Genomic DNA, 27,956 nt, shown 5'->3' on the forward strand with positions numbered 1-27,956 from the left:
TCGCCTACTGCACCTACCCGTCCTGCTGAACTGCTTCAACACAAAGAGTAGTCTTAAAGCAGTGGTGATGCAACTCCTTGCAGTAGTCGGCCACGCTCAGACAGGCAACGTCACGACTATCGCAGGCAATGTCGCACTATCGCATCTGTAGCGCACTAGCACGGTCGCAATAGCCAACCATAATCTCGAATGACATCGTTCTATTCCTTGATATATTCGAAAGAGGGCGTACACCCTTTTTCCAAACTGATGCGGATATGTTAGTGATCACAATGACGCAAACGTCCCGCGGATTCTATCAATGAGGTGTGATAATGGTATCATTCCGAGCAATAGCTGGCTTTCATCGCGTTATGCGGTCAAGTTCTGTTTTCAGAACGACACATTTTTCTCTGAAGCCGGCCCAAGCATCCGAATCTCGTCACGAACAACGTGCCGCCACAGCAGGAGGCAGGTCGCTCGTCAATGGCAATAGAGGAGCGGGGACCACTAGTTTTGAAGATGGGGCAGCGAAAGATGACGTCCGAGGAGTGAGATCGTCGGCCATTCTTACTTGTTCTTGTGAACACGTATCCCGCAGGTCCTCACTAGTGTAAATGCCCAGCGTTCCCAGACGGATAACTATCGGTATTCGCAGTGCTCATATTGTATCTGTTTACTACCCTTTTTGCTGTACACCTTGAACTTCGGGCTAAGTGTTTAGAACCCCTTAGCTATAAATACTCATCACCCACAAGACAATGATGTATCGCTGTTGAGGTAACTGCCTTCCACAAAGAACTGACAGGAGACCTTCGTGACGCATGATCTGTACTGGCAGGTGTTTTCATTGGGTTTTCCTCAGATCCTGTGAGGCACATGCCGGCACCGCTTCCATTGAAGTCGACCAGAGCGCCAGGCATGACTCTCGACGAAACAATTGCTTAGCCAATCAACTGCCTTGACGTCATATAACAAGTGGTGACTCGTGACTCAGATGTGATAGACGTTCCTGGACCATGCGGACGCAACTCGTTCACCACAGGCATGTTTCTTGTGAGTCATTGTGTATCTTTTAGAAAAACTTCTTCCGTTATCGCAACTGAACATGAACTAGTGCAAATTTATTATGTGTAGACTCTATTGAACACAGCCATGTTCTACACCGCCAGTTTTGTAACCACCCCTGTAAAGGAAGATGAGTCACCGCTGGCTTCGTGACCTCGCGCCTTGCATCCGCCACCGACTTTACCTTTTCGTTTTGTCAATAAATCTGAACGATTCCTTCGGTACGGACGTCTTGGCTTCACTTCTTGCCATAACTCCACTCCGCTTGCGGTAAAATCACAGTCATGTGCCGGAAAAGCCTCTTATACGAGCTAGTTGGATAGAATCACGTAAACGAAAGAAGTGGGGTGAGTGAAGTGAAGCAGGTCACGAGAAATGTCCTACGTCGACTGTCCGCGTGTTTGTTGCGTTTTGCTTCAGCTTGCACAATGAGCTTACATGGTCGTGCACTGACCACACGTCGTACGCACGGAATACCATTTTGAGATCATGAGGTTTTGTTTATATAATCTCCTGGCACTTGCCCAGATTTCAAAGCCAGTTCAGAATAGTTGTACAGTGTCGTGCATAAATGTAAGGACACAACTGTAAAGAGGGCGCACGTATAAACGTGACAAAGAAGCATGAAACACCAGTGACAGTAGTTCTCGTTGTCCGTCCCGTCTATCCGTGCGCCCCTTTTCCTAGTTGAGTCATGAACTAACTAGCAAAGTCTCCACTACTAATTCCTTACTGGGACACCTCTCAAAGTGGGGGAGCCGCGTGTCACGCGCGGATTCACTTTTTGAGAGCAGGGTTATCTGATTCAGAATGGTTGAAACCCGCAGGAAATGGTACTACATTTTTTATAACTCTTTCTCGTGCACATTTTTCAGAAGCTTTCAACATTTGAACCGGTGCAAAGTAATATGGACAGTTATGGTGATGACTAACAGAAATGTAGCAATTAAAATGGGAAGTATGACAGCAGGCACTTGGTCTTACACGTCGATCATCGGTGTACGTACGCAAAAGTTGCCCGTGGACGCCGTTTGACGTGAACGAGCAAGGCCAAGTCCGTGCCCTTCATACAGCCCGGCTCAGTCTTCGGCGGCACAGTCGGTGTGTGTCATTCGGACAACACGTCTCCAAGAGCACCATAGCTGCCGACCAGGTGAAACCAAAAATAGGCCTCACCTTCTCCAAGGGGACGATCTGGAGGGCCTTTCACCGTAAGAAAAATGTCGTCCACTAAATCATCATTGCTGCCATAAAGAGTGCTCACTGATCCGAACAAGATGCCCACTCGCATGTGGCCAATAAAATGCAGTCACTTTCGACACTATCCCTCCACAACAACTGGACGAAGGCATGGCATCTTCCCGTAGGGATTTTTTTAAAATTCCGTGTTAGCGCCGCGAAGCAACTGTGGCTATGAGCGGCGTACAGAGGTAGACAGACGGAGAGAGGACAACAGGAAGGAGTGGGGGACAGGGGAGATAGTATGCACGACATTCGTCTGGAAAGTCTTCGGAAAACCCAGAGAAAACCTCAAACAGCACATCCGGTGACAGGATTCGAACCCATGTCACCTCCGAGTCTCGGCGTGGAAAGCAATCATCGTAACCACTATGCCACGGGAACTGGTATCTTTCTAAAGTCTCATGTGATCTTCAGCGATGAGAGGAAGGGTAATCTGCACGGTCCTCGCGGATCCGGTCACTACTGGAGGGATTTGCGCAAAGGCCCGCTTTACCATTCGAAACGTTTGGGGCGCCTTCTAGAGCACCTGCGTGCTTTAGGTCGCTTCCGTCAAGTGGAGAATGGACCCTGCAGTATATCAGACCGTCCTCCAAGGTCACCTTCTCGAGCTCCTTCGTCGCTGACGTCGTCATGCAAGACAATGCTAAAATACACATGAGCGACTACATCCGAGCATGAGCGGGGGTCAACAAAATAATACTGATTAACAACGCAGAATGGCCCAGTTGGTATGACATCTTAGACTACGAAGCTACGGTAGACAAGGGCAATATGAAAAGGACACCACACCGCTCCACTATCAACTGGTATGTTGCTGGAAAGAGAGAGGTTAACGAAATCACGGCCCTGCCTTTCCCAGCTCATAGTGCTAAACCCATTGTAAAACATCTGGGCACCCGTCAAGCGCTCAAAGAAGCAATAAGCTATACGTGGGAGCCCATCGATACCGAATCCGCCTACACGTAATCGAGAGTGTTGAATGGCCTCTCCTACTCCGCGACGCTATTATTGTCAGTGCCCAGTGGGAGTATTACGAAGTATTAAGTGAATACTGTTTTTGCTCAAGATACGTTTACGTAAAAACTCAGTCCTTACGTTTTTGCGCCGGTTCAAAATACACTCATTTTTGTGTTTCGCTGGTCCAAATTATACAGTGCTTCTTACTTCAAATAAAAGCTCATTCCTCCGACCTCAAAGTGCATCCCATATACTCAGTCAGCCCTAGCGCTTGTATTGTTATGACATCAGTAGGATCGCGAAAGAACTTGTTGTAGTGCAAGGTGTGTGCATAAGGCACAATGAAAATTCTAACGAGTACGATGCGAGTGTTAACTACATTTACTTGGTTGCATTCGTGTGGAGCGCTCAGTCTTTTGTAAAACAATGTTCGAGCACGCTCATTGATGATGCTTTCCCAAGTGAATAGAAATACCCGAACAATGTGAGTACAGCGGAACATTCAAGACAATGGGCACCTGTGGCGTGCATAGCTGAACACAAGAACTTTGGTAGCTTCTTCGTGTGGTGTACATTACCCAAGTCGTGTTCTTGTCGATGTCGACCCCATCTGGTGCATGGACATCTGCGAATGACGTCGACAGACCTTCACCGGTCAGTTCAAGCCTCATCCTGGAAATGGCACAGAGAACAGTATTCTTTACAAATCGAGGGATTTACTGGCGGTAGTACACCATGGTTGTGATTGCAGCGATTACAGTTAAACGTGTCGAATATTTGCACACTTTTAAGACTGCTTCATGAATTACGGAACTTCTGTCCAATAGTAACGGTCAATTCCTTCCTCACATGGAAGTCTTAAGCGGGCAAGGAAGTGGCCTTCACAATTGCTCAAAAGCTCGGTTATTTCATCAAGTAGTTTGTCACCAGGAGCTATGGAAAATATGTCGTCTGTACGATGTCGTATGGCTGCGCAGTCCCTGAAAACAGTCCTCTACCGAGCGGCACGGCCTTGGAGGCGCTGCACGATGTACCGACGTGACTTCGAGGCATTCACTTTGAGGGACCCAGAAGTGAATGCGAAACCGTGGAAACTTTATGTTAATCGGAAAACTTGTAACTTGTAATATCCAAATGTGGAAAACACTCCACTGCAATCGCTGTATTGCTTTTTCTTTAACAATCCCGAAACCGAAAACAGTTCTGGGCAACTGCGACCTGTTTACGTCGACGATGTCGCACCTTCCGATACTGAGCGCACTAGAACAATCACGTTTCTGTTCGTACGACAACACACCGTAACGTTTGTGCGTCGCGGCAGAATCACCTCAGTCGCCGTCGCCCTTAGCAAGAGCTACAGTGCCATGAGCTAACCGTGTCGCGAATCTGTCAACAATTGAAATTGAAGCGAGTGTCATGGTCGTCATCGTCGGCGCGTGTGGACGTGTTCTGTGAGAGCTCCGTTGTTAGGCTTAAAAACCTTCACAAGAAATTGTTCATTTTGCATTTTGTATCCTTTTGTTAGTTGTGTGTGTGTGATTTTTCAAATGTGAGTTTCAAGCGCTGAGCGGCTTACAGGGTGTAGCCGAGTCTCGTAGGTTGAGACGCCGGGAGAGCAATGGATGAGAGCCAGGATGACCGCATCCAGGTTTTTAAGGTAAGAGCCCCTCAGGGGCACTTCGGGAAGGATGTTTTTGACGCGTGTAAGAAGGTAGCCCCCGGCAGAGTCCGCGGTGCACAGAATCATACTTATGGCTTCTATGAGGTAGTTATGAATGATATGGAGGGTTTCAGGTTACTGAAGGAAGAGGGAGGTGTAGTGATTGGTGGAAAACGGGTAGAAACATATTATTTGGGAGCGAAAATGCGAAGGATAACTGCATTTCGATACCCCATCGATTATCTGGATACCGACTTGGAGAAAGAGGTAAGGCAGTATGAATTAGTGATTAAGACTCAAAGAGAAAAATATGGTGGAGAGCATGAAGACTGCGAAACTGGAACAAGATTGGTGATCATGGAGCTTAATGAGGACCTCCCAAATTTTTTGACGGTGAGGGGTGTCAGAATTGAGTGTCTGTATCATGGGGTCACACAGAGATGTGCGAAGTGTGATACAACTGATTACCTAGCTCGTGATTGTAAGGCTTATAGATGCCGCTGGTGTTTGTCTTGCTACGAGGTGGAGTGTGGGAAATGTAAAAGTGATCTCGCAAGAAAGGGGAACGTCCTGGCAGATATAAGGCCATCGGCTTGGGGAGGCGTGGTTGAGCCAAAGAGTACGCCATGGGTGTCAGAGGACAACCTTCCACGTTTGGAAAGTACAGAACGGCAGGAAGTGCAGCAGGAGGTTATAGAGGAAGCAAACAAGTTGGATACCACAATCCTAGAGAGCGATGGTGAAGTTAAAATGAAAAGTTTTCAGTGGGAAGAAAGAGGGAGAAATAGGGGACTGTGATAAGCAGCAGAAGGCAGGAGAAAAAGGTTTAGGGGAAGAAATGAAGGTCAGCAAGGAGGTGGAGGGAAGCGCAAATGATGAAAGTAAGGGTGAAGGAACGGAAGAAAAGCGAGGGTCAGAGGCTGGAAATGGCAATGTTGAAGAGGAAGCAAGCCCGGACGATGCTTCCTATGTAACAAGCACAGCCTTTAGCGGGTCTTCAGTGTCACAAGTTACATATTCTGACAGTGGAGAAAGCTTCCACACGATGGTATCAGAGAAAAGTGAGGGACAAGAAAGCGAGGATGTTGATAAGAAGGGTCGTGGTATGGCTTTGAAAAGGAGAAGGGTATCTAGGAAGGCAAAAAGGCTGGCAAGCTGGCAGAAAGGCGAAAGTTGATATTCAAGACAAAGTTGTTTAAGCTATTACCGTGTCAGGCAGTTGAGTCTCCTCCACTCCACTCCATTATGACATTCAAATTCCTGACATTTAATGCAAGAGGATTTAGAAGTAAACCGAAACAAAATGAAGTAATTGAACTATCGAAATTTTTGGAAGTTAACTGTACCCTAATTCAAGAGATGCATTGACACAAACAACAAGAAGTAATTAAATACGATAAAATATTTAACACAAAGTCCTACTGGAGTTATGGAACGCACAACTCAAAACGGGTTGGAATTATTTTCCCACAACCAAGGAGCATAAGAGTACTTCAATTCGAAAAAGACATCGATGGGATACTGGGATTGGCAGTGGACATAGCTCACGGAGGAGGAGTACTTAGAATAATTAACATGTATGGGCCAAATAGAGCAAAATAATTGGAGGAGTTCTATAAGGATGAACTTCCGTATTTTATTGGGGCTCACAATTTTATACTTGGTGGGTACTTTAACTGCGTAACTGATACTAGATTTACATAATCAGGAAAACATTCCAACAGTAGTGATGCTAGACACTTGGAGTGGGCAGTACAAAAATTCCAATTACAAGATGTGTGGACAATAGCAAGTGGAGGAGGAACGGATTTCACCCGCCTCAATAAAAAAGGGGAAAGCAGAATCGACAGAATATATATATATATATATATATATCAAGTCGAATGGCACAGAAAGTAAGGGACGTTAAAACCATCGAAACAACTGACATTTCCGACCACAAGGGTGTCCTGTTGGAAGTGACAGGAATGGTGTCTCCGGGTTCCCAACGTTCATGGAGAATGAATATAAAGTTGCTCGATCTCCCAGAAGTTGACCCATGGGCAACGAAACGGTCCGTTTACGTTTACGTAAACGGAACCGGTTATAACTGGTTTCCGTCGAAGATTTCGGTCATTGAGCTTTTCGGTCTTGTGAACACGTATCCCGCAGCTCCTCACGAGTGTAAATGCCCAGCGTTCCCAGACGGATAACTATCGGTATTCGCAGTGCCGATATTGTATCTGTTTACTACCCTTTTTGCTGTACACCCTGAACTTCGGGCTTACATCGATGTACGAAAGCGGCTATCAAATTTATCCATCGCCCCAGGGCGATGGATAAATTTGATAGGCGCTTTCGTACATCTTTCACCAATCTCGGCAGAGATGCATTGCAATCACATTTCTATTCAAACCAGTTTTACCTTTTGGGCATAACTGCAGAGTAGAAACAGACTATAGAGTAGAACCTGTATTTCTTCCAGCCTGGGTAGGAAATTCTACCTTTTTTGCTTAGACCACACATGAGAGAGAGGAGCACGGGAAAGAGACGCCGCTGCCTATACCCGCGGAGAAGAAGGCGCGCGTGAAGACAACCAAGAAGTAAAATACATAAGACAGAGAGGAGGTCAAGGATAGTGACAATACTTTTCATTGGTGGGATAAACTTAAAAATGCTGTAAAAAACTGTCTTAAGGCCTGGAAAAAAAAAAGAAAAGAAAAAGGCGCATGAGAAGCGTGCAACGACGCACAAGCTCCAGGATCACATGCGGCGGTTGCAACAGTTCGGCGTGGGAGTACTCTCCGGTGTGAGTTACATCTCCGCGAAAGATCACCTCGCACTCCTGAGGGAGGAAAGGTGGGAGGCGTTGAGGTATATGGCGACGAGGGACAATCTAGAGAAGGAAGCCTGGTGCTCCCGGAGGCTCCTCTCTAAACATCTGGCTTCAGCGCAACCGCCCATGGATGCCGTCATAAACAAGGGAAGACGAATCAACAAACAAGGTGAAACAGCCACTGTGGCACGAGAGTTCTACGCTAACATGTTTCAGAATGGACTCACGACAGGTGATTTCTTTTGTGGCCAGGAAAAGGCATAAAACTTAGGCTGCAAAAAGGTACAGCAGGCTGTTAGAAGCCTGAAGAATGGGAAGTCGCCGAGACCCGGCGTGTTTCCGGCAGAATTTTACAAACAGTATTGGGACATCCTAGGCCCCTCTTTGGTGAAGGTGCTTAATGGTGCACTTCAGGAAGGTACATTCCCAGAAACCTTCCTCGAAGGAACGATCACTCTGCTGTGCTAGGACCAGCAGCGTGAGGAGGAGTTGGGCGCCTGGAGACCTGTAACGTTTTTAAATTTAGATTATAAAATATTAGCAAGGGCAGTCGTGGGCCGAATACAAGGAAATATGGAAGAGTGGGCGTCACTATCACGGGGTGCTGCAGTTGAAGGTCGAATAATCCAAATAAAAATATGGGAGCTAAGAGAATGGACAAGCAGAAGGAGAATAAAGGGTATTCTCATGACTTTAGAACAAGAAAAAGGCATTTGACCGGCTTAAACACGCATATTTGAGACGAATATTAGAAGGAATTGGGACAGAAAATCCAATAATAAACACAATAGGAGCCATGTATGAAAACGCCAGGAGTAGGCTACTCATCAATGGGCAATTGGGCAAGAGCTCTCAGGCCAAGAAAGGAGTAAGGCAAGGTTGCCCCCTTTCTCCCCTGCTGTATGTGGTTATTTCTTTGGTTATTTCTCTGGTTGTTTCTCCCCTGCTGTATGTGGTTTCCCCTGGTTATTACGAGAGCTGAACCAGTCTGAGGCAGTGAAGGGGGGTTGGATTACCTGGGGCAGTACAGTGTAAAACCATAGTGGCCTACGCAGATGATCTCACTATGGTAGTTCAAGACGAAAAGGAAGTTGAGCAAGCTCTGGAAGTAATGGAAGAATATGGGACAATCAGTGGGGCGAAAAGAGACAAATCAAAATTGGTATATTTAGGTGGGGAGAGGCCGAGGAAAGATCTGTATCAGAGCATTGTGGAAGAGACCAAAATCTTCGGAGTCAGGTTTAATAAGGACTGGGCTTCACAGAACAATTGGATGCAGTTAGTAAAATACTTGGAAAAATTGAAGGAAGATATGTTGAACCAAGCACGCCGCTTACAGCTCGAGTGCAGATTGTCAAACGAATTATGACACCGAGATGTGCGTACCTGTTTTCGGTCGCTTACCCTTCTCCTGAAATATGCCGTAGAATTGAAAAACTCTGCTTTCAGTTTATATGGGATGGGAAAACGCAATGGGTAGCGCAAGAGAAAATAGAGCTGCCTATCGAAGTTGGGAGCCTACAGATTGCTGATCTGAAACAATTATCACAAGCACATGTTTTATATGGAATATATAGGGTTTTGGATGGCAAGTACATCGGGCAGCAGCTAGCAAAATTTTGGCTGGGAATAAACATAAGACATCTTCGCCAACACGGAATAGATCACAGGAGTCCCATGTCGGAATGGCAGCCAGCAATTTATGAAGCAGGGAAGCACCCATTGCTGCTATTGAAAGGGTTAGACCAGAGCAAAGACTACAGCGGAAGCTCAGTCGCAGAACTATACAGCGATTTGACGGGGAAATAAATAGAGAAATATCCATCTACAATAACAGCGGAAGGTTGGAAAAGAATACATAGTTACTGGTTAGAAGGCAAAAGAAAATCATTCTTGTGGAAAGTGGCGCATGAAGTCATACCAGTGAGGGACACGTTTTATCTGTGGGGGAAAAGCCGCAAAAGGGACTGCGAGCTTTGCGGTCAAATAGAAACGGTGAGGCACACCGTCTTCGCGTGTAAGGTACCGGTGTACCTGTGGTCCTGTTTTAAGAAATATTTTGGATTAAGTAACTTAACGTTTGAAGAAGCTGTGGGGATACATACTGGGAAAGTAACCAAAAGACATATTTTACATGCTAGTAGCAGTCGAAATCGCATATCCAGTTTGGGTAAACAGGTGTAGAGTGGTGCATGGTGGTGACTGCTGGGATAAAGAACGAATGAGAAATATAATCAGTTACTACGTACGAACTTTGCTTGGGAGGGAGCGGCTAAGGCTAGGAGCAAAAAACTTGGCGAAACAGAGGCAGTGTAAAGGGTTCAGGGTAGTGGAGGTAATTATTAAATTTAAATCACCAGATTAGTTAAATGACTTTAGAATATGCTAACGCCGCAACACAGGGAGGGGATCTATCGGAAACTTGTTGGGGGGAGTCAATTATAAAGCACAGGAGTGTTGGCGCTCTTCTGAAGCACACGATACACTCTAAGAAAAAAATGTAGAATTTTCTACCCATCTCGGTAGAGACGCATTGCAATCACATTTCTATTCAAACCAGTTTTACCTTTTGGGCATAACTGCAGAGTAGAAACAGACTATAGAGTAGAACCTGTATTTCTTCCAGCCTGGGTAGGAAATTCTACCTTTTTTGCTTAGACCAAACATGAGAGAGAGGAGCACGGGAAAGAGACGCCGCTGCCTATACCCGCGGAGAAGAAGGCGCGCGTGAATTGGCGAGAAATGGTAGAAGTACCCTCGTTGTACCAGCTTGGGTAGGAAATTCTACTTTTTTTTCTTACAGTGCACAGCGTTACACTCAAGTGCAAAGGCAATGGGGCAGAGTTTTAGAACTGGCCTCCGTTGTTGATTTGGTTGTGGAAAATAGAGCAAATCAGTAAATTAAGGCTATCAGAAGTGGGAGGCTAAAACGGTAAGGAAGATGATTTTGGACACTAATTTTGTGACTCATCTAGCCAGTCAACAATACAAATTAACATGTATCGAAGAGAGAGAGACGAGTGTGAGACGAAAAAACGAAAAGAATTTTCGCCGTGCAGGTGTTGCGTCGTGCGTCGCCAATTGCTACGGTGGACCAGTCTTTGCTTTCGTGGGATGGAGAACGTATGTGGAAAGCAGTCAACAACTTCACCAACAACTAATATATTTTAAAGGAACTGTAAAGTGAGATATAACCCCCGATTTCTGCGTGTGACCTAGTAGTATTTGCCTGTGTGATGTTGTACAGAGAGCGTAGGCACCCAAAGTGCGTTAATTATTACACAGCATAAATCAGAACAATTCAATCGGACGGTAGGTAGCGCCTTGCAACAGCTAAAAAAGCTATGATCGGAGTACTCCCGCCACGTGATACTTAAGTGTTACACGAGGAAGTTATGACCGGTTAATTATTACTAATAAACACTGCTTTAAGAAGCACAAGGATTACTAGGACAATCCCTCAAAATATCGAAGAAGTAGTATTCCAAAATACTGTCAGCACCCTCTGTTTGCTCTCCTCCCAACCATATCGCACAGCGTGAATTGCGCCTGATGTGGTTTATGTATGCAAAAAGTTCATTTCTTGCCGAAATTGAAAAAAACTTCACCTGACAGCGATGCAGGTGTGGAAGTCTGAGGTAACGGGTGCACGAAGCGTTGGCATTCGAAGTGGCGAGAAAAAGGAGGACGTTCGCCGTTCGGGTCACCAGAAATGTGGAAGTCTGAGGTAACGGGTCCACACTAGACTCCGACAGAAAAAAAAAAAAAAAAACAGTCTTTACTGCGTGGTGCCACTTCGACACTGCCCGAAAAGAACTGCCAGCTCGAGAGGGAAGAAGCAGTCCTCGAGGACCGTGACAATTGTTAGATGGCGGTGGCGCTACACAGGTATCTACTATAACGTTCGGGGATGCACCAACTGTTCGACAGGGGACGTTGTGTACCGCAAGATTCCAAAGGATAATGCGCGGTAGCCAAGGTAGTTCCAAGCGCTTGGTCAGGACATTCGTGATTTATGCGTATTTGCTCAACCCATTTCTCTAACGAGTCCTAGAAAGTGGCAGCAGCGGACGGTCGAAAAACGTCTCGAACCGACCACAGTCCCGGCACCAGTGTTTATCCTTGGGACGTCTGACGATGCGAAACTCAGTGCACACTAGGTATGTATTTACCGATACACAAGAACAATACATATGCAGACATAGTAAATTTCAAATTCAAATTAATTGATGTGATGCCTGTGATGGAATGATATGACTACGGTTGTATAAAAAAATTACTTTTTTGATTGGATTGGAAAGAAAAATATGGAGAGGTTAGTCCCGTCCCAGTCAGAACTGGCTACTCGAAAACGCGTTTGTGGGTGAAAAAGAAAGAAAAAGGTTAGCTACGAAAAATAGAAGAACAAACAAACAAACAAACAACCATAAACAGGAAACAGGAAAGGGTAGAGTGTGTGTAGCTGGATAATGCATAAAGGAAAACGGGGGAAAGGAAAGGGGGAGACGTTCGACGCCGAGAAACACTCACTGCACAATGTCAGATATAGCGCGAACACAATGTTACCGAGATTTTCACAGAGTGTCAAGCAAGCCCGAGGCGGTAAGGAAGTCCACAAGAGGGCGCAATGCCGGCACCTGGCGTTGGGCAGGCAAGCAGCCTAGAACCTTCCCAACGGAGAAAGGGCGATTATCGAGGCGGGCTAGTGCCGCCTCAAGGGAAAGACGAGGCTCTCCGTATCGAGGGCAGGCTTCTATAACATGCTCTGTGTCCTCCAATACCCCGCACTCAGAACAATTCGGTGCGGAAACCTTCCCAAGTGTAGAGAGAAGGCGGCCGGTATATGGCACATTGAGACGTAGCCGGTGAATGATGGAGTTAACGGCCCGGGGGAGCGCTGGGGGAATTAAAAACTGCAGGTCTGGATCCACTTTGTGCAGCAGTGAGTTAACTGGGACGCATCGACGCCAATGTTCCCCGCTCAGACGTTTCACTACTGGGTAGTTTCATTTTAAATCGAACAACGTGTGAAAGTCGTATTTTTTAATTCGCCCAGAAAAAATATATGTTAGAGGACAGCTCAAACGACGCAAATCGCGCCACGTGCGACGCTCGTGCGTGTAGTAGTTTCCGCGTAGGAGAGGGGGAAAGTCTGACGCTGCTTGAGCACGCTTTCTTCTGGACCGACTTTGACGGGATCTAGCACCGCTAATTTTATGTCTAGGAACTGGAGGTTTTTTGTGATTATAGGCTGCACCATAGACACTGTCGACAGTCACCCACAGAACTATGAGAGCCACAGATTTTCTGTTAAAAAATGCCAAACTTGGCGTAAACGTTCAAAAAGGCCAAACTTTGTTACCAATTTGCTTCATGACGGAACCTCAGAGAACATCAAGCTTAGAGCCATTCGATAGGACATTGAAAGGGCTTTCGTGCTGTATAGAGCTCATTTTTCTCAGCTCAGTATTTCTGTGTTATTAGCTTGAGAATCACACATAGTAGGCGAAAATTGCCAATGTTGCATCTCAGTTTTCTCAAAAATGCCATCTTCGATTTCCTTGATTATTTTTCAAAAGGTGGCGTCATGTCTCTACTTTAGAGGCCAAGTGAGACAATATTTTATTTTTGCCTGAGAGACGCGCAGCGATTTTTTTTGTCAGGCAGGGTGCACGAGGCTGCGGCCTTGCGCGCCCCACCCACGAGCACGCGACTTTCAACCTCTTCTTTGCTACAGGTGTCCCGCTGACGGAGAAATCAATGACCACACTGCGTGAGCTTGTTGTAGTGTCCCCAGAGCATCACTTTACGTTTACCCAATGGCCTCCCAGTTCCGTCAGGCTCATTCAAACCGTGGGAGAGTACATGAGTTGCCTGTGCGCCCTTGACGAGAAGCCCCAGTTCGACGAACATACCGACAAAGCAGTGAGAAGAAACGAAGCGCTTCGTAGACATCTTTATCCACTGGTAACATCTTAGCTTTTGTTTCAGGTTGCCACCAGTCCCCCAGCAAGTGTGAAAGTGACATCCTTTTCATTGGTAAAAGAACGAAGAACGGAAGTTTCGAACAACGTAAAATGTGCCCATTGCGAGTTCCCTGCAGGTGGTGGCTGCCACCATTGGACTAGCATCATCCGATAGCTTTACACATGCCCTTTCACATGATATAAAGTGAATGGGTTCAAGCGCATGGATGCCAGAAGGACTACTGAAGACCACACCGAGGGTTTAAGGTACCTACAGCTACGGGAAACGAGGGATTTTAGTTGTGCGTTGTTCTGTCGGAAATTTTGATTCCCACGGTGACACTGACATATCTCGGTGAGGGCGAACGTGTTATACTTGAGAGCAGCAACTGTCATCACAGCGGTCTTACGGGTTTTGCACCACTCGTCGTGGTTCCGAAATAACGCTACGGAGCATAAAACTAATTAAAGAGAGCATGCACACATTCGGAACTATCACTTATTGCGCCCAAGTTAAGAGGCGACTGCAACCACACGACCACAAATTTGTATTCTCAGGTGTTGTAACTTTCTGTCCCCTGTGGCCGTAGTTCTGCCTTCTTAATATTAACTCGCACGACAGCCTCATAGCGTGCGTACGTGCATTGCCTCAAGCACATGTGCGGGAGAATAGTGAATATGCGCACGTGCGTATACGCACACGTCGTGCGTGCGACTCCCATGAAAGTACGTATTAGCAAGTTCAAGTCGCCCACGAAAGTATTGTCCTGCGTCTTCAAAGGAAAAAATAAACATACGTACCATAAGTGCAAAATAAGTACATAATGCAACATCTGGGCATTAAATTACAAAGCAAAGACTCCGAAGACGAAAGACGAAGCAAAACGCGCTCGTAAACATACAAAGAGCGCCTTTGTGTGGAAAAATCGCTCCGCGGAAAGGTAGCCCTACGTTTCAATCAAAAAGAGAAAAGGTACTTTACCAGCAGTGCAAAGTACCGGCACAATTCTGCCCCTGTGGAATAAATCGTGAAAAATATACCGGCTTTTTAGAAATAATTAAGATCGAAGATGCAAAATTTTCGCGCACCACTCGTGGTTTTGCGATACTAGGCGGACAAAGAATGCGCTTGAACCCAGTCACTTTATATCATGTGAAAGGTCATGTCTAAAGCTATCGGATGATGCTAATCCAATGGTAGCAGCCACCACCTGCAGGGGTCTCGCAATGGGCACATTTTACGTTTTTCGAAACTTTCGGTTTTCGTTCTTTTACCAATGAAAAGGATGTGCCTTTCACACTGCCCGAGGGACTGGCGGCAACCTGAAACAAAAGCTAATGTTACCAGTGGATAAAGATCTCTACGAAGCGTTTCGCTTCTTCTCACTGCTTTGTCGGTATGGTCGTCGAACTGGGGCTTCTCGTCAAGGGCGCACAGGCAACTCATGTACTCTCCCACGGTTTGAATGAGCCTGACGGAACTGGGAGGCCATTGGGTAAACGTAAAGTGATGCTCTGGTGACACTACAACAAGCTCACGCAGTGTGGTCATTGATTTCTCCGTCAGCGGGACACCTGTAGCAAAGAAGAGGTTGAAAGTCGCGTGCTCGTGGGTGGGGCGCGCAAGGCCGCAGCCTCGTCCACCCTGCCTGACAAAAAAAATCGCTGCGCGTCTCTCAGGCAAAAATAAAAGATTGTCTCACTTGACGTCTAAAGTAGAGACATGACGCCACCTTTTGAAAAATAATCAAGAAAATCGAAGATGGCATTTTTGAGAAAATTGAGATGCAACATTGGCAATTTTCGCCTACCATGTGTGATTCTCAAGTTAATAACACAGAAACAACTGGGCTGAGAAAAATGAATTCCATACAGCACGAAAGCTCTTTCAACGTCCTATCGAATGGCACTAAGCTCGATGTTCTCAGACGTTCCGTCATGAAGAAAATTGGTAACAAAGTTTGGTCTTTTTGAACGTTTACGCCAAGTTTGGCATTTTTTAACAGAAAATCTGTGGCGCTCAGAGTTCTGTGGGTGGCTGTCGACAGTGTCTATCGTGCAGCCTATAATCACAAAAATCCTCCAGTTCCTAGACATAAAGTCCGCGGTGCTAGATCCCGTCAAAGTCGGTCCAGAAGAAAGCGCGCCCAAGCAGCCTCGGACTTTCCCCCTCTCCTACGCGGAAACTACTCCACGCACGAGCGTCGCACGTGGCGCGATTTGCGTCGTTTGAACTGTCCTCTAACATATATTTTTTCAGGGCGAATTAAAAAATACGACTTTCACACGTTGTTCGATTTAAAATGAAACTACCCTACTGCGTTTATTGTGCCCTTTGCATCCCCTGTTGTGAAGTAGACGGGATGCGTGCGAACGCCACGCGCTAGATGGGCACGCCTGGCAGCTGCATCCGCAGCCTCATTTGCGGGGACACTGCAATGGCCAGGGAACCACTGCAACTGGATGTCATGTCCCCGTGATACGGCAGAAGTGTACACTTCAAGGACGTCATGCACCATTGGAGACAGACATCCCGATCCTGTAGAGTAGAGAAGGACTTGTAAGGCGGTTTTGGAGTCGGTGTAGATGAACCACTGAGCTGGAGAGGATGCAATGAAGCCAAGCGCCATACAAATCGCGTGCAGTTCCGCCGCCGCCGCCGCCGTGCGGTGTGAGAGTCTTGCACATCCTTCAGCTGACAAATGCGGGATCACATAGGCGCAAGCAGAGCCGGAACGCGTCGTTGATGTGCGTCGGTGAAAACCTGAATCTTCCCTCTATCGCTGTCAAGCACGGCCAAGGTGAGCTGCCGTAGAACAACCGTCGACGCAGCTTTTTTCGAGGACACTCCAGGTACCTCGACACGGACAGGGGGTGGCGGGCAGGGCCCATAGTGGGTCAGGGTGCTTCGGCAGAGATTTGTGCTTGCGGATGATGCTTCGGTGGGCAAGAACGGCTTGGCTTGGCAGACGCTGGACGACGAATCAAAGCGCGCACTAAGGGGTGGCTATGGTGGCGAGTTGCCAGCCTCAGATAGTGGCTAAGAGACTGATCGAGCCACATGATGGGTACAGGTGGCTCCTTGGCTTCCGCTAGAGCAGTTGAGAGACTAGAGCAGTTGATGTGGACTTGTGGACGCCGAGGCACGTCTTTATGCTCTTCGCAAGAATGGTCTCCAGCAGTTGCTCAGATGTGGGGCAGAGATGATGCAGTACTGGAAGGTGGTAAGTCAATACCTGACGTACAAGGGACCGCTGAAGACCGAAAAGAGCCCTAGAAGTGAGCCCCCACCGGGTACCACAGAGGTAGCGCAGAACATTCAGTCGGGATTCTGCTCTGTCTTTCAAGCAGCGAACTTCTGCTCTCCACGATAAGCTGCGGTCGAGGATGAGACCAAGGAACCGGTGGTGCGTATTGAACAGGGAAGCCATGAGCTCTCGCAAGAGAACGTAAGCATGAGATAAACCATGTGCTAGATACGGACCGTATTCTTCATTTGTATCAGCGACACAGGTTTTCATCGTGACTGGCAAGAAAGTGAAAATTGGAAGTCAAAGCATGCAAACGGATGGTTTACCGTCAACACCTCTCCGCCTTTCTCTAGTGATGATTTCAACACCTATTGTCTATACACCGTCATGCTCACAGGTGGGACAAGAACTTGTTTTGTTTGAAATTTTAACTTCTGCATTCCTTGCAGGTGCATGACATGACGATATATTCACCACTGGTGATGCCAGCTGAAGAGTCATTGCAGGAACCTGAAGACGACAGTTTTGAATGTTACATAGCTTTCTGACACCAGTTGTGTGGCTTAGTGTTGTGCCCTCTGCTTCACCCGACCTGAAGCAGCACACCAAATTCAGAGCTCCGCTATTAGAACTCTTCGAGAAATGCAGAGCTTACGGCGCATCGCAGAAAGCGTGCACATATGTTCGCGGGAAACTTCTCACCACAAAAGCTGAGTGTCAAGTGGACACACTTTATCTTCAAAAAGCCAGCCAGAGGTGAACAAGATGGCTGCAGGGAACATCTTGCTGTCTGGCGCAATCCTTTTCACTTCACTTCACTTCACTGCACTTCAGTGCAATGTGGCAATGTGGCAATGTTTTAGAATATGTGTCAGTTGTTGACTCAAGGATAGAAATCGGCAAGATATGGATAACAAGCGGGCTAAATGGTTAGGAGACATAGGAAGATGACTGCACAATCTTGTGTAGCTCATCTCATAGAGTCAACAGTATAAAAAAAAAAAAAACATTTTCAGTGGGGCCAGTGCAGCTAAGGCGTGTATTCATAACCTGTTATGTTCACACAGATTCAAATGACACACTGTATTTGCTGTTGACCAGGTTCTCCGGTTACTCGAGTCAATTAATGTTCAAGTGATCTCATCTACAACACCTACCAGAAAGGTTGCAGACACTCTATCGTGACACAAGAAGGATTATCAGAACGGCCGCGTTGCAGAGCATAGAGTGGTATTAGAAATTACACAAGCTATGCGCACTTGAATTTTCTGTTACAATAATTCTATCTACAACAAGTTCGTAAAAGGTACATGTCGTTAAAAGTAATACGAACTAGCTTGCAGTTACTTATAATAACCAATTGCAATAACCAAGCTTCGAAATGCTTATGGGCTATGCGCCACACAAGAGGATCTTGTAATAGAGGGTTAAGAAAGAGCTTGAAGCTGCGGCCAAGTCCCGTGCATGGGCTGCCCTAAACCCGTGGGTGCTGCATATTTGTAACCGCCTTTACTGGTGAAGTTTTAATTCAGAGGGAAGTACAGAGCTGCTGCTTAGCACGTGGAGAAGTATGAGCTTACATATACAAACAAACTGTCATTAAGGAGACAGTGTGTACTAACATCGAGACAATTTGTCGAGGTTTGACCTGGCACGTTATCAACATCCATGACAGTCATACAGTGTTTTGATATACAGAGTATAGGGAAGACATTTAGCCATGACCACATTTTCTTTCCTTGGCAGAGGATCATCTCCTGAGTGAAACACTGACAACATGCCAAGATGTGAGCTATTGGAATTGTAGCGGTCTACAAAAGCCCTGAGCCCGCGCTAATGACTGCAATTTGACTGGGTATGAGGGAAACATGGGAAATTTATAATGAGAAATTGAGAAAGGGTTACAACGATGGAGTGCGCAGAAAAGGTCAACAACTTTTCTTCACGTGCTTGCAGAGTCAATGATGATAGGGACGGCTCTGAAGAGAAGCCTCAGTTGAAGACATTGGCATGTCCCAACTTGAGGCTCTTCTTATACTGATAAACTTAACTCATGATTAACTCAGGAGATGTCTGATAGGCCAGATGATAGCCAATGCTCTTTCAGAGCCTATGGACTGGAACGTCTTTGTAACAAACACCTGTGCACTGAACACTGCACTGAAACAAAACAGGCATGCATACATTGCGTTACTGACTGGTGGGAGGTGAAGCACATGTGAATTGATATGGATGCAGTAAGGGGATGTTCTCCTACCTTCTTTGTTTGCTGCTATCACTCATATGTTTTTTCATAAACACAGCGATCAATAAAGCAATATTTGCAAGCTTTGATGTCTGTAGAATGTAATTTACTGGGTACTGTTTGTCGGGTTACACCAGAAGGGTATGTGGCAGGCCTGTAGTGTGAATCAAAGGGATACCGTTGTCATCTTGCAGTGTTCAAGGCCAAACCATCCAATCTACTCCTGTCAATATGGCAGGCATTCAAAGCTGCCCAAAAGCACCTGTAAGAAAAGTGAAAGCTTCACCTCAGTGAAACGGAATAAACATACACATTGTCAAACCTCACCTACTGTATCACACGTCAAGAAGGCGAAAGCCTTTGTATGCTTCAGAGGTTTCCTCTTATGGCATGCACAGCACATGCTTTGATGACTTTTCTGCTTTCCTAATGGTCCCCAGAGCCACCTGGTAAACTGTTTGTAGGCGACGTACCGAAACTTTCTGCATGTACAATGGGCAGCGTATAAATTATGGTGATATATAACTCAAACTGAACTGATACTGAACAAGCTGATAACAGAAACTCAAAGCAGATGTGAACGAGCTCACTTGTTCAGTTCGCTGTTCCTGATATGGGAGCAGTCGTTGCTTTCTCTCGCGTAGCAATAGGACACCTGGAGCACCTCAGTGTCCAAACACAGTATTTCAAAGTACTAATTTATTGTAATGTCGCAGCCGCTGCGTTGCTTCAGCAACGCCTCATTCACTTCGCGGCAACGAAGGCATTCCTCTGCCGTTGGCATCAGCACGCGTTTGCCACAGGTACACCTGAACTGAAGGAGCAATACCACATTTCCGCTGTGATGCTCCCAACGTTTTGATTGCACACAAAGACGATCTCCCACGTGGCCATGTGACAGCGATGGCCGCAATTTATCCTCCGTTGACGACTCGGCGAACGGCATCGTGTCGTGCTGCCTCTCCGGCGTGTCCTCGTAAGAACAGAAGTTTTGCGCGCGTGACTGCTGGGCTATCTGAAGCTCGAGGGCGTTCAGGTGTGGTAAATTCGACATCTCACGGCGTGTAGCCGAAAACATTTCTGCCATTTCGGTTTCGCCACAGAACGGGACGCGGATGAGAAATGCGAGACTAGCCATAGCAGGGCACGAGCATACCCAGTGTTGTTGCTTACGGAGTACTCAGCCTTGCGTTCGATTGAAATCTTTGAAATTCGATTACTCAGAGAAAGAACGGATTCAAAAAGAAATATTTCGTAACTGAGATGTACTATTCCTATGCTGTCATAAAATCATAAGGTTACCCTGGATTGCAATTCACTTTACAGTTCCTTTAATACTCTGCCTTGACTCCAAGGCAATGCAAGTGCTATGTACATACATCCAGGAAAGGAAGATTGTGAGAACATTCGTGGCAGCGACGTGAACAAATGAGTCTTACAAACTTTAATTTGCTTTAATTTTGATGTGGCCTTCTGTTACATCTTACTTGAGCGCAATGCTGAAAGAAAAACCTCTAAAACTGCAGGAAAGTCTGCTATATCTCTTATCAGCAGCTCACGAGATGAATATGAGGTGTTCTGAGGGAAGGAACAATCGAAAAATTCTCCCTGCTTGTATTGTGCAGGCTGTTAAGTGTTCACTTTCAATTACTTCTCCGCAAGGGTTTCGCATTTCCAACCCTGTAGAAATGTAAGTAGACATTGATGCCAACACATTTTAATGTCCTAAATGTTTCAACTTTAATTTCTCATTGATTTTGTGTTTTATTCTCAGATGGTTAGACGACATAAATTATTGTTATTACAATTTACAAGTTACAAAGCTGCTGTCTGGCTTTTTTGATGACTGCCCTACTTTAACTATTCTTATGGTGGACTTGTGCCGGGATGGGTATACAGCTGCGTAAATGTAGGCGAATATATCACTTCTTGTACGGCTTGGCGAGTAGAAGATTAAATAAATTTTCATCAGTGTAGTTGGGTGAACTGAGGAGTTCACCCTCTTAACTTGAGAATATCAGATGCATCTCCAGGTAAACCAAACACTGCTATAAAATGGCGGTTCTCTGGAATTATTTTCCTTGCAATTTTGAGTTTTTTAACATTAAATATGTTGATACTCTTACACACTGTAAAACCATAACCAAACTAGCTTGAAAATTCTCTGAGAATGATGGCAAGTTATCTGATACTGTGACTGAGGTACTTTTCAACAGTAGCTTCAACAACAGAGAATTTGCCTGTATACTCCTTGTCTCGGGTTTAGTTCGCAGTAGCTTCAACAGCCATGTAAATAGGAACTGCACGAAATAAAGTTCTGCAGCTTAGACGACTGACTTGACAAATCATATAAGCACTCCAGAAGCAACAATGCTCAAAATATGCGCATGTTTTTCATTTTTATTATTCAATCCTGTAGACGACAAAGTGGGGTTTACTGTCTTCCATGTTGTTTGCAATACTTCACAGAGCTGTAAAACCTGAAACAAAGTAAATAAGACAAATATAAACGGTTTTGTCTTCTGTTGTGTAGGTTAGTAAGCATGTTATATTTTACCACCTGTTCTCTGTAGTACTCAGAGCAAACATGGAGCTGTTCTGGAGGCGAGTGAGCATGAGTCGCACGTGCTGACGTGTGGTCCCAAAGAGCAGCGTTCAGGAGAAGTTAGGGTTAAGGATGGACTGCTGACGCAAGCATAAATAATAGTTTTATCGGAGCATACATCACCACAGGCAAGCCATATCCTTTGCCTATTTTTTGCGTATTACACATTACTTTTTTTATGTATTGGGCAGATGCTGGCCTGCCTGGTAGGTAATCTTTCTAGCACACTGTCTCAATTTTTTTTACGTGTTTTTTTCTGTTATATCTAGGGTTCCGCGTTTTCTTTGTTTACTTTTGGACGGATTCGGCGTTATGTTTTTCGATGTTTATTGATATCCACGAAATCGGCGCTTTCGATGTTTTTCCTGGCATGTACATGGTTACCCGACAGTTATTGGCGAATAGAAATCGCAATGTAATTTTCGCACGACCCTCATTCAACTGGCGTTGTTCGCTGCGGTGACGCTTTACGGCTAAGAAAAAAGTGAACAGACATATTGCACACCCATCGTATTTCTGTATGGTTTTCTGGTCCGCACCAAAAACTTGCTGGGCATGTGCAGTAATTGATCTGTGTCGTATCCTGGAATGTCCCTCTGTATGCGGTGTTTTTCGATTAAAACCGAATAATGGAAAATTTACCCGGTGTGCGTTTTTCGGCGTTTTCCGGTTAAAACCGAAAACTCGGAACCCTAGTTATATCCCACGAAGGATCATTGAGGTGCGTAGATTCAATCAGTCTCTACAGTTCCGAACAAAAACTTTTATATGGTGCTTACATCATCTGACTAGAGGTATCTCCAAAGCATGCAGAGGCTGTGTTCGGTGATTTTGGCCGCGATCTCTTTCAGTGTGGGGTGAACGGTATGGTAAAGGCTGTTGCTTTGACCTTGGCGTGTACAGCCGACATACTTGCGTGGGTACATAACTGATGTTGATATTCAGAAACTGTAATACCGTAATAATTGGGACTAGATGTACACGTATAAGGTGAACGGAAACTATAATGCTACCACATTTGGGAGTCTGTATTTGAAATCAAGTTCCTTTGCAGCACCCCGAAATACACGTAACGGGTTGTCCTCTGAGATATCTATCTGAGAAGTTGCCATGTTTAGCAAAAACGGAAAAACAAAAAAAAAAACTAGACAATCATCACTTCCTTGTTTGTCCCTCGTCTACGTTGTTCGGCTACGCTATCCTCTTCATGATGGGCTGTCCAGGTCCTACGAGTGGCCCTAGTGCGACTGAAACTTGCAACTGAAAAACAAGGAAAGAACACTGGAACCACAACCTGAACACTCCCACAGAAAGAAGGGTGCAGTTATGGCAATTACGACATGGACATAGTAACGATATTCCAAAGAAGCAAAAATATGCATGCAATAGTTGCAAAACGGTCCTGTTTCCCATTACACTCTTGCCATGGCCATGATACATATACGCGCCAGTCCTGTGTTTCTCACAGCATGAAGCAGAAGGAAGCCAATTCAATTCAATAAGTCACCCCATTTCGATTGTATTGTACATGTTTATGTTATGGTTCGCAAAGTATTTTGTGCTCCTCCAGGCGCTTTGTGGGAGTGGGGAGGTAGGTTGTTGAACACATCTTTGCGGAGAAGCAGATTTGAAAGCAAAGTAAGTAAAATAATACTGTAAACAGGCGTGCATTCTATAGCGGCAGAGAGGCAGTCAGCAATCAAACAAGCATACAGGCGAACCTCAATATAACGACATTCGCGAGTAGAATGATGTCTGTCGTTGTATCTAAACCGACGAAATATCGATGAATTCAGCTGCAAATAACGAAGACGGAACCTACTGTGAGCTGTACTCTGACACGCCAGACATAAACACGGCAAGTGCGTGTGTTTGCCCTCATAGATAAGATAAGTTTAACTGGATTGTGGTGTATTGGAGCTAGGTGGCTGCCGTAACGGCGCCTGCAGCTCCAGTTCTTACGCCTTAAAATATAATAATTGGGAGTGATGGAATTTAGAAGCGGTCTTTTATACCGCTGTCTTTTTAGAAAACGCAGAGCGCTTTCAGTGCTTTGGATTGTTGGTGCCTTGTGGGCCATCTTCCGGTAATCTTGCAAAAGGAGAAAGGCCTGTTGTCCAGTGCCGCTAGAGTCTGTTGGAGTTTAAGTCTGGCTTGGCTATATTCTGAGCAGTGCATGATTATGTGGTGTGTATCCTCTGGGACTTTGCATCGTTTGCAAAGGTCTGAGTCGCAGAGCCTTAGCTGGCGCCTTGTAGTTCCTGTGTACAGCGCTCCAAGTCGTGTGCGATGTATGGCTGTTTTGACTGATCGTTCAATTCCATTTGGAATTATGCTGTCGGCTTCAGGGTCGATGAATGCAAGGTAGTCCTTTGGTCTCATTGATTGTTTCCAAATTGTGCGCGATCTTCTTTCTGTACTTTTACGAAGAAGGCTCTTGGCATCTGACTTTGTAAAGGGGATTGCAGATATCCTACTTTTGCTAAGGGCTTCCTTTGCAGTTCTGTCTGCGAATTCATTTCCGGAGATGTCGCAGTGAGACGGTATCCATTGGAGTGATATATTGTGTCCTAAGGCTTCGGCTTCGCTGTGCGCCTTCATGATGTTGTAGACAATACGGTCTTGTGGGTCCTACTTTTGGATGGAGTAGAGGGCCGCTCTGGAGTCGGAGCACACTACCCATGACCCGGCTTGGGATTTTCTGATGTGGCGTAGAGCTTTCAAAACTGCATGTTGCTCTGCTGCTGTGGATGTTGTCTTGTGGGACAACCTGTACGCTTTTGTTATGCCGTCGGTTACGAAAGCACTGGATGATCTGTTTTTCGATGTGGAACCGTCGGTATACACCTGCATTGCTACCGGGTAGTTTTCTTCAATATGTGAAATGGCTAGTGCTTTTAGGGCCACTTGTGGTGTTTCGTTTTTCTTGTCAATCCCTGGTACTTCAGTGGAGATCTTTGGTGGGAGTAGGAGCCAGGGGGCCGTGTCCTGATAGTGTCTTTTTGCACGATGCTTAGGAAGAATGCGGTCAATGTATCAGATGGCCTTATAGATGCTACATTTGGTGCGTTGCTTTATCTTGTCGATGAGGGGGTGCCCGTAGTGTCTTGTGAGGAGACGGATAAGGTGCCGCTCAGTTTCTTGTTTGCGAAGGGTTTGGATGGGTGGCTCTCTTCCTTCGGCAAGTACTATATCCGTTCTGACAGTTCTAGGAAGTCCCAGGCAGATGCGTAGACTGCGACTTAGGATACGTTGCAGTCTGTTATCCTGAGACGGAGAGAGATTTTGAAGACAAGGGATGCTGTAGGCTATTGTTTGCCTGATGAGGCCACGGTGCATTGCTTGAAGAGCCTTGTTGTTACCCCATCGGTATCCGCCAAGGATTTTCATTATGTTTGTGTAGGTTCTTGTGGATTTTTCCAGGTGGTTAACTTGGTCACCCCATGTTGTATTCCTGTTGATGGTGACTCCCAGGTATTTGTGCTTGGTGACCCGCCTTATTTCGGTTCCGGCCACTGTGAGTTTAAAGTTTTTCAGCCGTTTTCCTGTAAAGGGTAAGTAGACGGTTTTGCTGGTTGAGAGGTCCATGGCTCTTTCTTCAAGGAAGACGGCGATGGTTACTAGGGCATACTGAAGTGTGTTTTCTATCCCCTGTATCTGTCTTCCACTGCTCCATATGCAGAGGTCGTCGGCATACATGGTATATTTTACTTTGGGTGGTAGTAAGCTGGCGAGCTCCGACATGAGCAGATTGAAGAGTGTCGGGCTGAGAACTGCTCCTTGCGGAACTCCTTGTACGAGTGTGACTGGGGGTGTACTCCCTTCGTTGGTGTCCATAAAGACCTTTCTGTCGGTGAGAAAGCTGGTGAGCCATGCGAATGTTTTTCCATTCAGCCCTGATTTTCTTACTGCTTGCAGTACGTGGGCATGACTGACGGAGTCAAACGCTGATTTGGTATCAAGGAAGACTGCTACTGTGACGATGGACAAGGCTTTGTTATGCTGTACGGCCGTTACGAGGTCTGTGATGCAGTCTGTTGTACAGCGGGATGTTCTAAATCCGGCGAATTCTTCGGGTAGGTAGTTTGTTTGCTCCAACCACCATTGTATTCGAGACAGAACCATTCGCTCCATGATTTTGGCAATGCAGCTTGTGAGGCTGATTGGTCTGTAGGAGGTAATTTCCTCCTTTGGCTTCAGGGGTTTTCTGACTGGAATTACGCGTGCCGTTTTCCATTCTTCTGGTACGATTCCTGTCCTCCAGCTCTTGTTGTAGATTTCGAGGAGGATCTTCATGGCTTTGGGCCCTATGTTTGCTAGGCACTTATAGGATATCCCGTCTGGACCTGGGGCTGTCTTTTTGTTGGAGGCTGCTTGGATAGCACGTTTAAGTTCATGGACTGTAAAGTCCATTTCCAGTTCTTTGGGGGCGGCTTTGCCTTGCATACTGTTGTCCACAATTGCTGACCGTAGAGACTGGTGGTAAAGGGCACTTATGGAGGCCTCTGACGTCTTGTTTAGGGCTGCCAGGAAACTGTTGGCAATTTCTTTTTCTGTGCTGTTCGTTTTCAGAGAGATGGTGCGGAAGGGTGCTGTTTGGGAGGGGACACATTTGAGGCTTTTTACTATGGTCCACATCTTATTCGCGGTAGTTGTCGGGGACAGGTTGTTGCAGGTATCTGTCCAGCTCTTGATCGATAGTTTCTTCAGGTGTCGTTTTATTTTGGCTTTTGTAGCTTTGGCTTCGATTCAGCAGTTTATGTCCCCGTTTCTCCTGTATTTTCTCTCTGCGCGGCGGCGAATTGCTCGCAACCGTTCATACTCTATGTCGATACTTGTATACGACTTTGGAACGTTGATCTGCTTGCTGGTTGCTTTTAGGTTATTTGCAATTTCCTGGGCAAATTCTTTCGACGTGTGTCCTTCATGGAGGGATGCTGTATTGTGCTGTCTGAAGTTTTTCCAGTTGTATATTCTTAAGGTTCTCCTGTGAGGCTTATATTCATCATAGGAGATGAGGATTGGTATATGGTCGCTTCCTCTTGTCTCAACGTCAACTGTCCAGCCTAGGTGCGACGCAATATCATGTGTGCATATGGTGAGGTCCAGTGGAGAAGAATAGGTGGGTCCTTTCAAGTATGTTGGGGAGCCATCATTGAGCAGGCAGGCAGGCATTGTTTACCCTCATTTACACGTTGGTCATAACCTGCAAAGGGATACCACGGGCAAGGGTACGCTTCCCCGGCAGGGTGGTCTGTACGTGCCTAACGCAGCATATTGTAACTCACGTAATCCAATACTCCAATTTCGTTTACTGTACACAGTGTGAAATAAAGGAGTCTGTTCTCGAAGCTCGAAGTGTGAAGACGTGTTGTCTCGACTCTGCGTCCCTCGGCCAGAGCGGGCCCTGGGCATAAGTGCCCTACGACGATAACGAAGCTTCGTATTTCTTTTTATACGCACGAGTTACGCGTATACGACGGTTGCGAAGCTTACACTACGTATACGTATGAGAGTCGTATTTGAGCAGTTTGGAGTCAAACGACGATGTGTAAATGAGTACAAACCTCTATCTAGGGCTCAAAAGGTTTTTTGTGAATTTACGCATGCTGTACGTAGCTCATGCATACCTTAATGTACATATGTGTGAGGCAGTTCATACCTGAAACATTGTGTTGAGTTCGTCACTTCTATGAAGCACGGAATACTGGTGAAAGAACAGCAGCTTGCTTCAGACGTTTAATCAGTTTTCCTGGGGCGGCAACTTGTCATGAATCGGCAGCAAAGTGAGCTAAGCAAACATTTTTCAACAGTTAGGTGAAGGCGACATACGTAATGGTGACGCCAACCAAAGGAATAGCGCACTTTCGTTATCGAGCACAATACTTCGGAATCTTGTGACAGAAAACGCCCATCGTTAACGATGAACGGTTTCTGCATCCCCGAACACCAGAACGTACACCAGGCACCTGTGGGTCTTTCGAGGGCTTCCGTGGGTCTTTCGAACAGAGCAGCGACAGACACGTTATCTGTCTACCTTTACGCATCTTTACTTTCCACTTCGCACGAGCAATCTCATCACTATAGGGACCGTGCGACACCTAAAGGGGGCGCGCTGCTGTGTCGCGACAGCGCCGCCAGTGGCGGTCTTGGAAGTATCCGACGTGA

General features: G+C 46.0%; 1 protein-coding gene and 1 long non-coding RNA gene across 2 annotated transcripts in view; both read right to left on the reverse strand.

The window, feature by feature from the left end:
* Nucleotides 1-27,956, reverse strand: part of LOC135382999 (uncharacterized) — a 131,409-nt gene that overhangs the window by 25,639 nt on the left and 77,814 nt on the right. The window contains exon 6 of the mRNA XM_064612650.1: nucleotides 3,825-3,918. Coding sequence (XP_064468720.1) covers nucleotides 3,825-3,918 — 94 coding nt within the window. The remainder of the gene's footprint in view (nucleotides 1-3,824; nucleotides 3,919-27,956) is intronic.
* Nucleotides 21,564-23,081, reverse strand: LOC135383000 (uncharacterized). Its single transcript, XR_010419596.1, has 3 exons — nucleotides 22,568-23,081; nucleotides 21,744-21,865; nucleotides 21,564-21,663 (listed from the first exon to the last, which is right to left on the reverse strand). It is a non-coding gene; the product is annotated as an uncharacterized LOC135383000 (long non-coding RNA).

This window comes from Ornithodoros turicata, chromosome 2 (genome assembly GCF_037126465.1).
Source record: "Ornithodoros turicata isolate Travis chromosome 2, ASM3712646v1, whole genome shotgun sequence".
Taxonomy (NCBI): Eukaryota; Metazoa; Arthropoda; class Arachnida; order Ixodida; family Argasidae; genus Ornithodoros; species Ornithodoros turicata.